At 33.8% G+C, this 11,901-nt stretch overlaps 2 protein-coding genes and 1 non-coding gene across 4 annotated transcripts; 2 read left to right on the top strand and 1 right to left on the bottom strand.

Moving 5' to 3' along the window:
- Positions 1 to 1,433: 1,433 nt before the first annotated feature.
- On the bottom strand, positions 1,434 to 6,966 carry LOC149517306 (uncharacterized). Its single transcript, XM_089765163.1, has 8 exons — positions 6,913 to 6,966; positions 6,441 to 6,524; positions 6,120 to 6,295; positions 5,171 to 5,300; positions 4,414 to 4,573; positions 2,854 to 3,310; positions 2,620 to 2,675; positions 1,434 to 2,028 (listed from the first exon to the last, which is right to left on the bottom strand). Exons 1-6 carry the CDS (start codon positions 6,964 to 6,966, stop codon positions 3,270 to 3,272), a joined length of 645 nt encoding a protein of 214 aa, XP_089621289.1. The 3' UTR covers positions 1,434 to 2,028; positions 2,620 to 2,675; positions 2,854 to 3,269.
- A 1,405-nt stretch (positions 6,967 to 8,371) lies between these two features.
- On the top strand, positions 8,372 to 10,734 carry LOC149517305 (dehydration-responsive element-binding protein 1F-like). Of its 2 annotated transcripts, none has more exons than XM_089764583.1 (2): positions 8,372 to 8,531; positions 9,829 to 10,734. In XM_089764583.1, exons 1-2 carry the CDS (start codon positions 8,503 to 8,505, stop codon positions 10,529 to 10,531), a joined length of 732 nt encoding a protein of 243 aa, XP_089620709.1. In that variant the 5' UTR covers positions 8,372 to 8,502; the 3' UTR covers positions 10,532 to 10,734. The 2 variants fall into 2 exon arrangements, with proteins under 2 accessions (XP_089620709.1, XP_089620708.1); XM_089764582.1 differs by having other exon boundaries at positions 8,400 to 8,531; positions 9,759 to 10,734.
- Positions 10,735 to 11,623: 889 nt separating this feature from the next.
- On the top strand, positions 11,624 to 11,742 carry LOC149517304 (5S ribosomal RNA). The gene has a single exon (XR_016344655.1). It is a non-coding gene; the product is annotated as a 5S ribosomal RNA (ribosomal RNA).
- Positions 11,743 to 11,901: the final 159 nt, after the last annotated feature.

Genomic DNA, 11,901 nt, shown 5'->3' with positions numbered 1-11,901 from the left:
AGGTCCTGATAAAATTTTGGTGGGAACAAAACTCACACTAGTTCCACACAAATCACTACTCCATAAAAATCTTTACTTCTCTCTAATGTTTTGTATGTTCCTCAAATGCAAAGAAATCTTATTTCAATCTCACAAATCTACAAAACTAATGATGTTTTTGTTCAATTCTTTCCCTATCAGTTATTTGTGAAGGATGAAGGAATAACAGCTGATCTTGTTGAGTTCACCCATTGCATCAAATAAAATCGAAGCAGTCTTGTTAAGTTCCAAAATAACAGCTGATCTTTGGCATAGAAGGTTAGGACATCCATCATCAAGGATTTTAAATCATGCTGAAGTCCTCGAGTTTTGATTATGACACTTCTAGCAAAATTTCTGATTGTAATTCATGTTTATGTAACAAAAGCCAGAAGCTGCCATTTAATAATTCAAGCTTATCTAGTACTCATCCCTTGCAAATACTGTTTTACGATGTTAGGGAACCTGCCTTTCTCCAACTAGAAACAAGTCTGATGTCCAGCATATATTTCCAGCATCTAAAGCACAAGTTGAGAAGCAATTTAATACTTCAATTCTCTCCGTATATTCTAATAATGGAGGTGAATAGACAACCCTGTCACCCTTGCTTGCATCTCATGGTATAAAACATCTATAAACATCATCACATACACTTGAACATACTGAAAAATCAAAGAAGAAATGCAGACATATTGTTGAACTTGGTCTTACCCTTCTTCACCGTGCCTTAGTATCCTCCACCTACTGCCCACATGCATTCCGAACAGTAGTGTACGTCATTAACATTAATTTGGTGTAATTTAGAAGCATGTAATTTGGTGACTTAATTAGAGTTTGGCGTTATAAAGATGATAATATGTAAATTTTTACAATTATAATTATGAAATTTACTGTTATGTTGTCAATAATATACGACTATGTTATTAGTTTTTTCACTATCCATGATTTACCAATATAAAATAATCTAAATGGGAATTATTTGAACAATCAATTGGCTAAAAAAGCAAAATTAGAACACTAATTTGAGACATTAGCTTGAAACATAAAAGATCAAAAATAGTTCAAATCCTATTAATGGCCTCATACTTAGAGTGACAACCTAAAACACCTAATTTAGACCTTCAGTTACCACCTGTATTCAAGAGGAATTTAATTTCATTAATTTCTTGTTGGGATTTTAAGCAATATGGTTTGCCATTGTTATTGAAACAACGAAACATGTCATGATTTAAACATTTAAACAAGTTAATCACAAAAGAAGATTAGTTTTACAATAAAAAGAAGAAAAAATTCAATTAGAACGTCAAAATTACAAACCCTTATGATAATGAAAGAAAGTTGCCTCATTAATGAGGTATAATAATCAAAACCACATTATTATGGAGTACTATTACTATATAATAACGAAACCTTACCGGGTGTTGACTTCTTTGACAATGTAAAAAGTATATTCAAGATAGCTGAAACTTCCATGAATATACGTACAAAATTTTACGATTTCGAATTGGTTTTAGTCTTATTTTTTTTCAATTTTTTTCCTCAATCCTGCCTAGAAAAGAATAATAATGAGTTAATGACCATATCGAATCAGACTTAAATTGAACATAAACTTCCATAAATATACAAATCTATTACATTTACCAAGTGTTGCAGCCTTCAACTGCTCTATAGTCTATACCGTGGGGGGATGACACTGAGTGAGGAAAACTGTATTGGTTTTTCAAATACTAAATTTGCATAAAAAATATTAAAAGAATTTAAACTAGGTTGCAAATTGCAATTTTCTCAATGTCTTCTTCTTTTTCATTTTAGGGCAAGGCCAACAAGTTGCAGCGGACTTGAAGTTCCAAGACAAAGCTACCCGAACCAACCCATGGTCTTTTCAGAACCAACCCTCGATCAGCAACTCAGTACTCAAGGGCAGCTATTGCTGAGTTTGGGCTTAAGCTAATCCAGAAATCAGATTAGAGGTTGCCTTTCGGCCATTTAAGAGCACCATTTGCAACAGACCTGCAATATCACATTTTTTTTAAGGTTAAAAATCATAAAACCGGCAATTAACAAGGAAAATAGATGCAATGGATGGTGAAGAATTCATCTATAGAACTCATAACAAAATTGAAATGAAAGAACACAAGGAAATATCAACAAAAGAGAGAACCGTTGCTGATGATAAATCAAAGAATGATGAAAAGACTGGCACATCTGGCTTCACATATTCTAGATTGAGAAAATTTTTCAGAAGATGATGTAAGATTCTGTTTGGTGCATGAAAAAATTGAGGGAAAGGAAAATGGAATTTCAAGGATTATTTTCTCAGGTTTGATAGAGAGAAAAAAAAAAGTGAGGAAAAGTTTAATAAGGAAAATGTCAAAGAAAAACTATTAAAATTTGGAAAATACATTACTAAATTTTCCTTAGTTTTTTTTCTTGTACCATCCAAACAAGATGAAGATTTTTTTTCCTTTGCTTTTCCTTAAAATTTTCCTTTCCTTCAAAAGTTTCATATACCAAACGGAGGCTAAGAGTTTTGTTGCACAAGATGGTTTCAACTGAAAAGTGGCAAAACATGCAACGGGAAGGTATGGAGCAGTGAATCACTGGATCTTGCGCCACTATCATAATCCATGCATCAAGCTTCAAAGTCTTCCTCAAACCTAAGACATAAACATTGTTGCAAGTTATATGCCGCTAACATATGGAGTTCAATTTTTTTTTTAAGAATATGTATGTGTTCATGCAAATAATGATAACAATTCACAGCAGCATATGCATGAAGAAAGGCAAGATGAGGATGCAAGCAACCACAGACACACAAAGAAAGAGAGAGATTACCCTGCTAAATCTTTTAACTTTGTCCACAGATCATTCTGATTCTTCAGTTTTTTATGCATCCATACCAGCCTTACTTTTGGTAGTTTTGGCTGCACAAAGTAAATATGTATAATTAACTCATGTAATCCAAACGATAAGTAACGAATACCTATGCTTACCACAGCATTGATCTTGTAGAACATAAGACAAAAAATACAACTTTTCTTAACCCAGGTTGATGACAATGATATGTTAGTATCACAATGTATTTGACTATGAAATTCCGAAAGTTTAGACCAAAATAGTGCATCCTGTGCATACAACTTCATTACTTTAAATGAAAAAGGGAAAGAAAGTCGTTTGCACAAGGCAAAGCAATTGCTAACTGGCAGGTTGAGTTCAAGGACAGATTCGTGAGTGGCTGCTTGTTGTATTACTCAGGAAGGCAAGTTCCTCAAGCAATTCTCGTTCTTTGGCACTGCAAATATAAAGCATTGCAGTGTGAAGTTAGTGGAAATAACTAGAAATAACTAAGTTTGGTAGATTAAAGCTTTTGAGGGAACAGATTCAACACAACCAGTGGTCTTCAATAACAGGCCATTACACTAAACCAATAAAACTATTTAATCACTCTCACTAAGCACACCATCAAGACTGTTAACATAGGTTAAAACACCATCCAATTTACTAATTTAATTGAATTTTCAGGTACCCAATCATGAACTTTTATGTAACTCTCAACGAACCCATGTGTAATTAAACAAAAAAACTTATATACGTCAACAGTTATGTGATTTATTAATAGAGTGTCGAACTCTTAATTTCAGTGATCGGGATTCAAATTATAATAATTTTAATTACCAAAAAAAAAAAAAACGAGAAAAACTTATAATGCACCAATTGCACTTCTCAACTCTAATCGCGCCACTAAAAAGTATATTTATCCTTTCCATTTGGGATATGGGCAAATTTGCCTCTATACAATGAAACAATGTAGCAGTTTGCAATTGTACTTCAATTTTATTGAGTTTTGCCACATTACTTTCAATTTTATTGATTTTTGGACAAAAAATTACAGAATTGACAGAATTTTGCCAATTGCATTGGTGAAATATTCGACAGAATATTCCCCTTCCATTAGTTTTTGTCAAAAAATCAACTAAATTGGAAGTGTAGTGGCAAATTTTAATAAAATTTAAATACAGTGATAAAATTCAATATTGAACCATAGTATAGTGGCCATTTTATTACTTTAACTAAAAACATGAAATGCGATAAACCAATATGAATTAGCTTACATTCAGAAAATGGCCTAAAGAACAAATTGTTAATTCAGCCAAGATGATAAAGATAATGGAACCTACTGGTCTAATTTAACAAGCTGAAGAGATGTATTTACTACCAATGAAAAATGGAGGATCTATGAGAAATTGACCTACAGTTGATGAAGACTTAATATGGTCTAGAAGGAAAATCAACAAAAAATCACAAATAATAATAAACAATGATATATTTAATTCACAATGCAGTTTGGCTAGTCTATTTCCATATAACTAAATGCTAATAAAGATAATCTCACACCTATTCTATTTGGTATGGAAACTTTAATTGTGAATAAATGGTCACCGCGTATAGATGGTTTGTTCAGCTTTGGCACCCCTTTCCTTGCAAGGACTAATACATCCCCGGGTTGAGTGCCAGGTGGGATCTGTAGTTCAGTTAACCCTTCCACTGTCTTCACCTGTTTTAGTAAAAAGAAATTCACTATGTAATAAAGCACAGGATGTTGGTGAGGTGAAAATAGGAATATAGTTGCCAGCAATGACATAATTATGTCCTCCAGATGTTAGCAAACAAAAGCAGATATAGCCAAGCGAACCAGAAAACAGTTTCCCTTTCGTGTGGAAGACAGTGATGAGGTTTTGCAAAAACAGTCCTTTTGCCATAATGCCATAAGCCTGTCTCATCAGTTGAAGTTATTCCAGGTTTTGCAGTTTATTTTACAATGGCACCTTGGTAAGATGATTTAGCATGCAAAGGGATGACAGATAGGAAATGGATTGCAGAATAAGCTAATGACAATAAAATACTGAAAACAATCTTTAACCAAATAAGAAACAAAATATTCAAGAGAAAGAACATTTAAGAAAGTACGGAGATGCAGGCTTTTACCATGCATAAAGGTGCTCTACAAAATCACAAAAAAATATAGGAACAAACACTCTTCCACTCAACTTTTGCAATCCTATCATTTATAAGAAGTGATATGAAAACAAAAGTATCTAGAATTTAATGCATGAATAAATAATGAGACAGATAAAGAGCAATGAAAAACTACCTTTACAACAGACCCCAGTATGGCATCAAGGTAACTAATGGACACTGTTGAGGAAAGATTTATGCCATCTATTTGGATTCCTTGTACCTCTTCAAAATCTAGATATACAAAAGGATCTCCAGGAGGGTCCCTGCAGAAACCAAAAAGTTTATTATAGTCAAGAACAAGGGAAATTGGCAACAGACCTTTCGAAGATACATATCTACAAGTAGAGTTAAATGTAAAACACTAAGTCGCCAAGACCTAAGTCTACAGGTTTCTTTTGCCTACTTCTGATCACTGCATTATCCATGAAGGTGAAACTGGAAACAAGAGATTAATGTAAAAAATTTGCAGTTGCAAGTTCCCCAAAAGTAAGTCTTATTTTTTATGTAGCAAATTTATCTAAAAGAATCAAGGAGAAGCAACCATATGCGACAAGAAATCCACTTCCCTAAAAGTGATAATGAGAAAGTATTATTACATGTATAGATTTAATTATAAAAAATACAAAAACACTAGTTGAGAAGAAAAGGAAAGAAAATAAACTGGAATGTGTAAAAAGCACATTGAAAGAACAATTCTGTGGCAAGACTTCTATGAGAAAAAACAAAAAAAAAAACCATCATGAAGACATCCAGTAGAATCACAGTACAGTCGCAAAGAAGTTAATCTGATTCCAACACGATCAAGGAATTTGTAAAATGTAATATCACTATCATCCAATTTTAAATAAAGTTTGCATTCTTGACTTTAAAATGTAAGTCTGGAGAAAACTGACAAACAAAAAAAACTTCAATCAAAGTTCCCCCGGTCATTATGGCTGACAGGAAATGGAGCTTATGTTTACTCAGTAATATATTTTAAAGGGCATTAACATACCTAGTATAATTGAAAAAATACAATCAACTGATGATACCAGAAAAACTCATCAATATTAGAGATACAATAAAAAAATTCATCCACATACCCTCTTGGTCCAGCATCACCCTCCCCTGCAACTCTGAGAATACCGCCTATACTAACTCCAGGAGGAACTTTGACTTTGATGTTTTTCTTAACTTGTAAACGTCCTTTACCAGAGCATTTCCTACAGTATTCAGAAATGACTTCACCATCCCCACCACAATTTGGACAAACAGAAACCTAACATATTGAAGTGGAAAAGCTTATATAAGAAACATCTGATAACAAAGTCTTCACACATAGGTTATGAACAGAAATCAAGATTAGAACTAAAAATCCTGAGAAAATAAAAAAAAGGACCAATCAAATCATTATATTTAGAAACATAATTGCTTCCATCTAGCAGCCACGTTAAAAGCTTCAGATATTCAATCATGTAATGTTCAATGCCTCTTTTGATCTTTCTGTTCTGCAATAAAAAAAAAAAAAAAAACAGAACACACTACTAGGATCTCCAATGTTTCTTGAACCAAATTCTGCAGTTGGAATCAATACAAATGCTAAAAATTAAATGGCTGTAATCTCTCACATAATAGCATCATCAGTTTTCCCCTAGAAGCCTGGTTGGACAAAAATCCTTCCAGAGGTTAAAAAGTTCATTGGAAATAATATCTCCTTACTTTATCTTTTTTAGTGTTCCAAGTTTAACAGGCTCTAGGCTATTCCTAGTGTGGTAAAGAAGTGGACATATCTTCTTTCCAAAACTGGTTCTTGGTGTCAAACCATTGGTTACAGTAAATTGTAGAATAGTAGGCCATTGTTAAAATTAAATAGAATGGCTAGTACCACCAGGGTACCACGGTCCATATTCTAAAGGCAATGATACATTTAAACTGTAGACAAAAGGCCATGTTGAGAAATGATCATAAAAAGCCTTAATTCCTCACTACATTCCAACACAACCTGCCTCTACCCTCCCTTCCTCCCCCCTTCCCTCCCCCCCCCCCCCCAAAAAAAAAAAAAAGTGATCAATAGTCCTAAAAGGCAAAAGGAAATCCCAATAAAAAATATAAATTTTATATATTTAAATTGACGTTATTTATTTATATTGTTTATTAGTATAATTATATTAAAAAAATCTATATATCGCACTAATTACAAATTAATTAAATGTAATAACTTATTATTAATATGCTGATTTCTAATATATTAAAATAAAATATTATTAAGTACAATAATTTTAAAAAATATTTTAGAGCACTCCTTAATAAAATATTTAATTTAAATGCAAAATAAAACTTTCCCAAATTATTTTGAACAGATTTTAGCTTGAACAGGGAGTAATGTGACAATGTTTTTATTTATAGTTAAAATATTAAAAAAGTTTTTGTACTTTAGGTTCTTATTTTTTATTATACCTAATTAAACTTTTTGGTAATGTTTAATTTATAAGTTGATAAATAAGATATAATGTTAATTATTTTATATTATATTAAATTTGTATTTAAAAAAATAAATAGGATTATAAGGAGAATTAATTATTCTCTTAGTATAAAACAATTCAATTCTTTCAAAGAAAAAATAATTATTTTTAATTTATAAAATTAAATTTATATGTTTTATTATATCATTAAAAATTATATCACTAATTTAAATTATATAAATTTTGAAAAAATTTGGCTTTAATCCTAAAACCTCTACATGAAAATTGATTCATAGTGTCAAAATATTAAGAACAATCAAGAAATTTTCAAAAAAAAACATTTTGTTGCTTAAAGTAATTAGCAATAACAACTGGTACTAATATTTTCTTGTAACTAAATGATGTAATTCAGTTACATTATTTTTAATTCGTCATTCAGAAAAAAAAAATTAGCAATTTATTGTCAAATAATTAGATAAAATTTTTAATATTATTTATTTTCAATTTACAATAACAATTAGAAAATTTTTGTCACTGCTGAAAAGTTTTTTAGCGGACCGGCATTGAATATAAAGCTAAAAGAAAAATGAAAAAGGATAAAGTTGGCTTTTTAAATCGAAACACATTAAAGGTGAGGGAAAAACACAAAAATAAATGAACAGATAATTTTTTTTTCCTTGAAAACCAAATATTTAAGATAAATGAAAAAAAAAAAAGTTGTAAAAATAAATAAATAAAAAATACAAGGGAAGGAGAGCAAGTCAATTGTGACTTATCCTTTACGGCTTCCGCCACATCCAAGTGCCGTTAAACTAAAGGGAAAAAGAATAAAAAATGGCAGCTTCAACCGTGGCAAGCCGTCTCTGTTGCTCCAACCCAAATCTCAGCCGATTAAATCCGGCTTCAAAGCTTAAGGGCTCCGTAAAGTTTCTCATTGACGCCAACAAGCGCTCCTCAACTACCTCGTTTCAACGCTCATTTCCCATTCGCGCTGTTGACTCAGAAGAAAAAAATCCAAGCTTGGATGAATCCAATGCTGCTTTCATCTCTCAGGTCAGTTTCTCTATAATTTTTCGTTTTGTCTTGTCTGATGAAATAATGGTATTTTTAAAAAATCCAAAATTTACTCTGTTAAAAAAAAAAAAAAAAGCCTTCTTCTTATGTTGCTGTTGAGTGAAATGTGAATAAGAAGAAGAAGAGATGTTAGGAAAATTGTGAAACTTGATTGAATTTTACACTGTAGAATGTTTGGAAAATGGCAATTTTCTGGATTAATGCTAACTTTATTCTTTCAAAGAAAGCAGCAAAACTGCTATAGCAAGACCAGGCTGCTAGAAAGCAGCACACAAAATGAGACTAAGCAGACGACTTTTTTAGACCCCCAATGCTGACAAATAACACAATTCTGCAAGATATTTGGAAACTGAATATTGCTAAGCTTGAGTCGAATAGTTTTCTTGATGCCAACAGCCATCTCGTCTGTTGGTAGAGTACTGTACACTTGGTTCCAGTGAACAGGTTCAAATCCTGGCAGTTTCAAATAAAAAAAAAAAAGAAAGAATTGTTTCCTTGATGCAAGCAACAATATGATCGACAGGCTTAGGGGTTCTTCCAAACTTACTATTGTTTCTCTCATTCCAAATAAAAATAGAAAAGCTGACCAGGCAAGCTTAAGAATAGTAGCAGCCAAAGACTTCCCTTGATATTAGCAGTAGCCCATTGAAGCTCAGAATGCCAATCATCATCTGGTGTAGTTTTCTAAGAAAGATGCAAAATAGCAGCCCACACCTGATGAGAAAAGGAACATGAGAAAAATATATGATCTCTACTCTCCGGAGACAAACCACAAAACAGACAGTTGATACCAGAAATCGAAGTATTGAGCGAGGAGCCAAAAAAAAAACACATGTTTAATCCGTTTTGTTTTTGTACGTTACCTTTTCACTGTTCTACCGGTCAAAAATACTCCAATTATTATCGAAAAATAATGTTTCAATTTCTCGCATTTCAGATTTCGTCATGAATTTCATCGAATCCCCGTTTATTTCTTTTTCACGTGTCTAAAATCAAGTCATGCCGCCCCGTGTCCGTCTCCATGCCCAATTCGCGGATTGATTTTCTTTCAAATCCCCACCCTTTTACTGTTTCCCTATCATTCTCTTCACTTCACTACTGCTTACTTGCTTCACTACTAATCTTTTCATGTTTCTTCTACTTATATATAATTCTAATTACTTGGAAGAACCATTTTGGGGAATTGGTTTCCCTTTTTTGTTATAGCTAGAATGGAGTGCTTGGAGCTTGATTCTTCTCCATCATCTTCTTCTTCTTCTTCATGCAAGCTATACAGCCCGGATTCAGAATCCTTAGCTGAGGCATTGCCTGTTTCCCTCAAGCGAAAAGGTGGTAGGAAGAAGTTTATGGAGATGCGACAGCCGGTTTTAAGAGGTGTTCGGCAGAGGAAAGGGAATAAATGGGTGTGTAAAGTGCGTGAACCATACAAGAAATCAAGGATTTGGTTGGGGACTTTCCTTTGTCCTGAAATGGCTGCTAGGGCTTATGATGTTGCTGCCTTAGCGGTTAGAGGCAAGTCTGCTGCTCTTAATTTTCCTAACTTAGCTTCGATTCTTCCACGGGCCAAGTCTTCTTCAGCTGAGGATATAAAAACGGCTGCTCTTGCAGCTGCTGAAGCTTTTAGGCCAACAAGTTCAACCAATATGGTCCCTTCACATTCAACAAGTTCAACGCATATTGATCAACGTCCAGGTTGCTCATCAACCCCAATTTCCAATGAGAAGAAACCCGCTTGTTTGTTGGATATGCAAGTTGTTGAGAATTCTTCAATATTGGATCACAGTGAGAGCTTGGAAACCAATGCTAATGAGTTTGATCATCCATTGTTCATCGATGAGGAGGCATCGTTTAACATGCCTGGGTTAGTCGAAAGCATGGCAGAGGCTATGCTCCTCACTCCACCGGCATTTCATAGAGAAGTTGATTGGGATGATGATACAGCTGCTACCATTAACATTGATTTAAGGGTAGATCACTAACAAATCATACAGCATTAGGATTGACGGGAATCATATATCAGTTTCACATTGCATTTTTATGCTTCCTTTTTTCTTCTTTTCAATAAGCTTTGGTAAGGCTAGAGAGGGTATTAGTGTAAATTATTATATGACCCTGCTAGTACTGTATTTCTGTACCATAACTTGTCTAAACCAAAGAACAATTAGTTGTAGATTTTCTTTGATCCCATGCTGTTTCATATTCTAATCCGATATAGGTGAGTTCCTATTAATCTAGATAATCTTGCAGATTTGGTGTTTGCACTACATGCAACTATCTCCAAACCATGCTTGAATAAGGTTATTATTGTTGCTATAATTTGATAGTAGATGATTTCTTAGATTCTGGTTTCCTTGAATTTATACCAATAGTTTATATAAACAAAATTATGACAAATTTGTAAATGGGCTTTTTGAAAGTTGAAGATTTTCCCCCACGAATTTGTGAGAAAATAATTTTTATATACTGCCTTCATGCTATTCTTGTACAATTTCATGGTTATTCATCAGTTTTACCGATAAGCAAACAGAAACCAATATGATCACTTCAAATTCAACAAGTTCAACATATATTGATCAACGTCCAGGTTCGCCATCGACCCCAATTTCCAATGCGAAAAAACCTGCTTCTTAATTGATGGAAATATTGATAGTTTAGCGAGTAAAATATCCCATATTGAACAGAAAAATAACTTTCATAGAGTTTAAAAGATACTATCTGTCCTACCACGACAATGGAAGTTGTTAGAGTGCTCCAAGGGCAAGTAAAAACAATTTTAAAAATCAAAGATATGGCACTTGGGCACTTGGGCATTTGGGCTTGTTCGTTGATTGCCGTTCGCAGCACCTCACGTTCTTTTTAGTTTTTGGTATCCGTCCGTCGCAATTACTGCATATTTAATCGTTTGCTCGCCGATTACCGTTCGCGGCGATTAATCGATGACGGGTTGAGAAATCGATGAACCCCCTCTTCTTGGCGTATTGCGTAATCTTTTGGACGGGGGCTCGCGTGTGACACGTCGAGCAACGCACGGGAAAGGAAGGGTCGGATACATAATTTGCGCAAGAAGTGACGGGTGCGATCATACCAGCACTAAAGCACCGGATCCCATCAGAACTCCGCAGTTAAGCGTGCTTGGGCGAGAGTAGTACTAGGATGGGTGACCTCCTGGGAAGTCCTCGTGTTGCACTCCTCGTTCTTTTTAATTTCCGGTATTCTTCCGTCGTTTATTGCCGTGCAGGCACTTGGGCTTGTTCGTTGATTGCCGTTCGCAGCACCTCACGTTCTTTTTAGTTTTTGGTATCCGTCCGTCGCAATTACTGCATACTTAATCGTTTGCTCGCCGATTACC

This window comes from Durio zibethinus, chromosome 8 (assembly GCF_047325235.1).
Source record: "Durio zibethinus cultivar Kanyao isolate XHJ-2024 chromosome 8, ASM4732523v1, whole genome shotgun sequence".
NCBI lineage: Eukaryota > Viridiplantae > Streptophyta > Magnoliopsida > Malvales > Malvaceae > Durio > Durio zibethinus.
This window is presented reverse-complemented; position numbering and strand designations above follow the sequence as displayed.

Coding starts and splice junctions, on each gene's coding strand:
- LOC149517305 (XM_089764582.1), top strand. CDS start 9,764: ATGGAGTGCTTGGAGCTTGATTCTTCTCCATCATCTTCTTCTTCTTCT.
- LOC149517306 (XM_089765163.1), bottom strand. CDS start 6,966: ATGGCCTTTTGTCTACAGTTTAAATGTATCATTGCCTTTAGAATATGG. Junction 6,525..6,912: donor CCTTTAGAATATGGACCGTG/GTACCCTGGTGG, acceptor TTTTTATTGCAG/AACAGAAAGATCAAAAGAGG. Junction 4,574..5,170: donor TACTGGGGTCTGTTGTAAAG/GTAGTTTTTCAT, acceptor TTACTAAAACAG/GTGAAGACAGTGGAAGGGTT.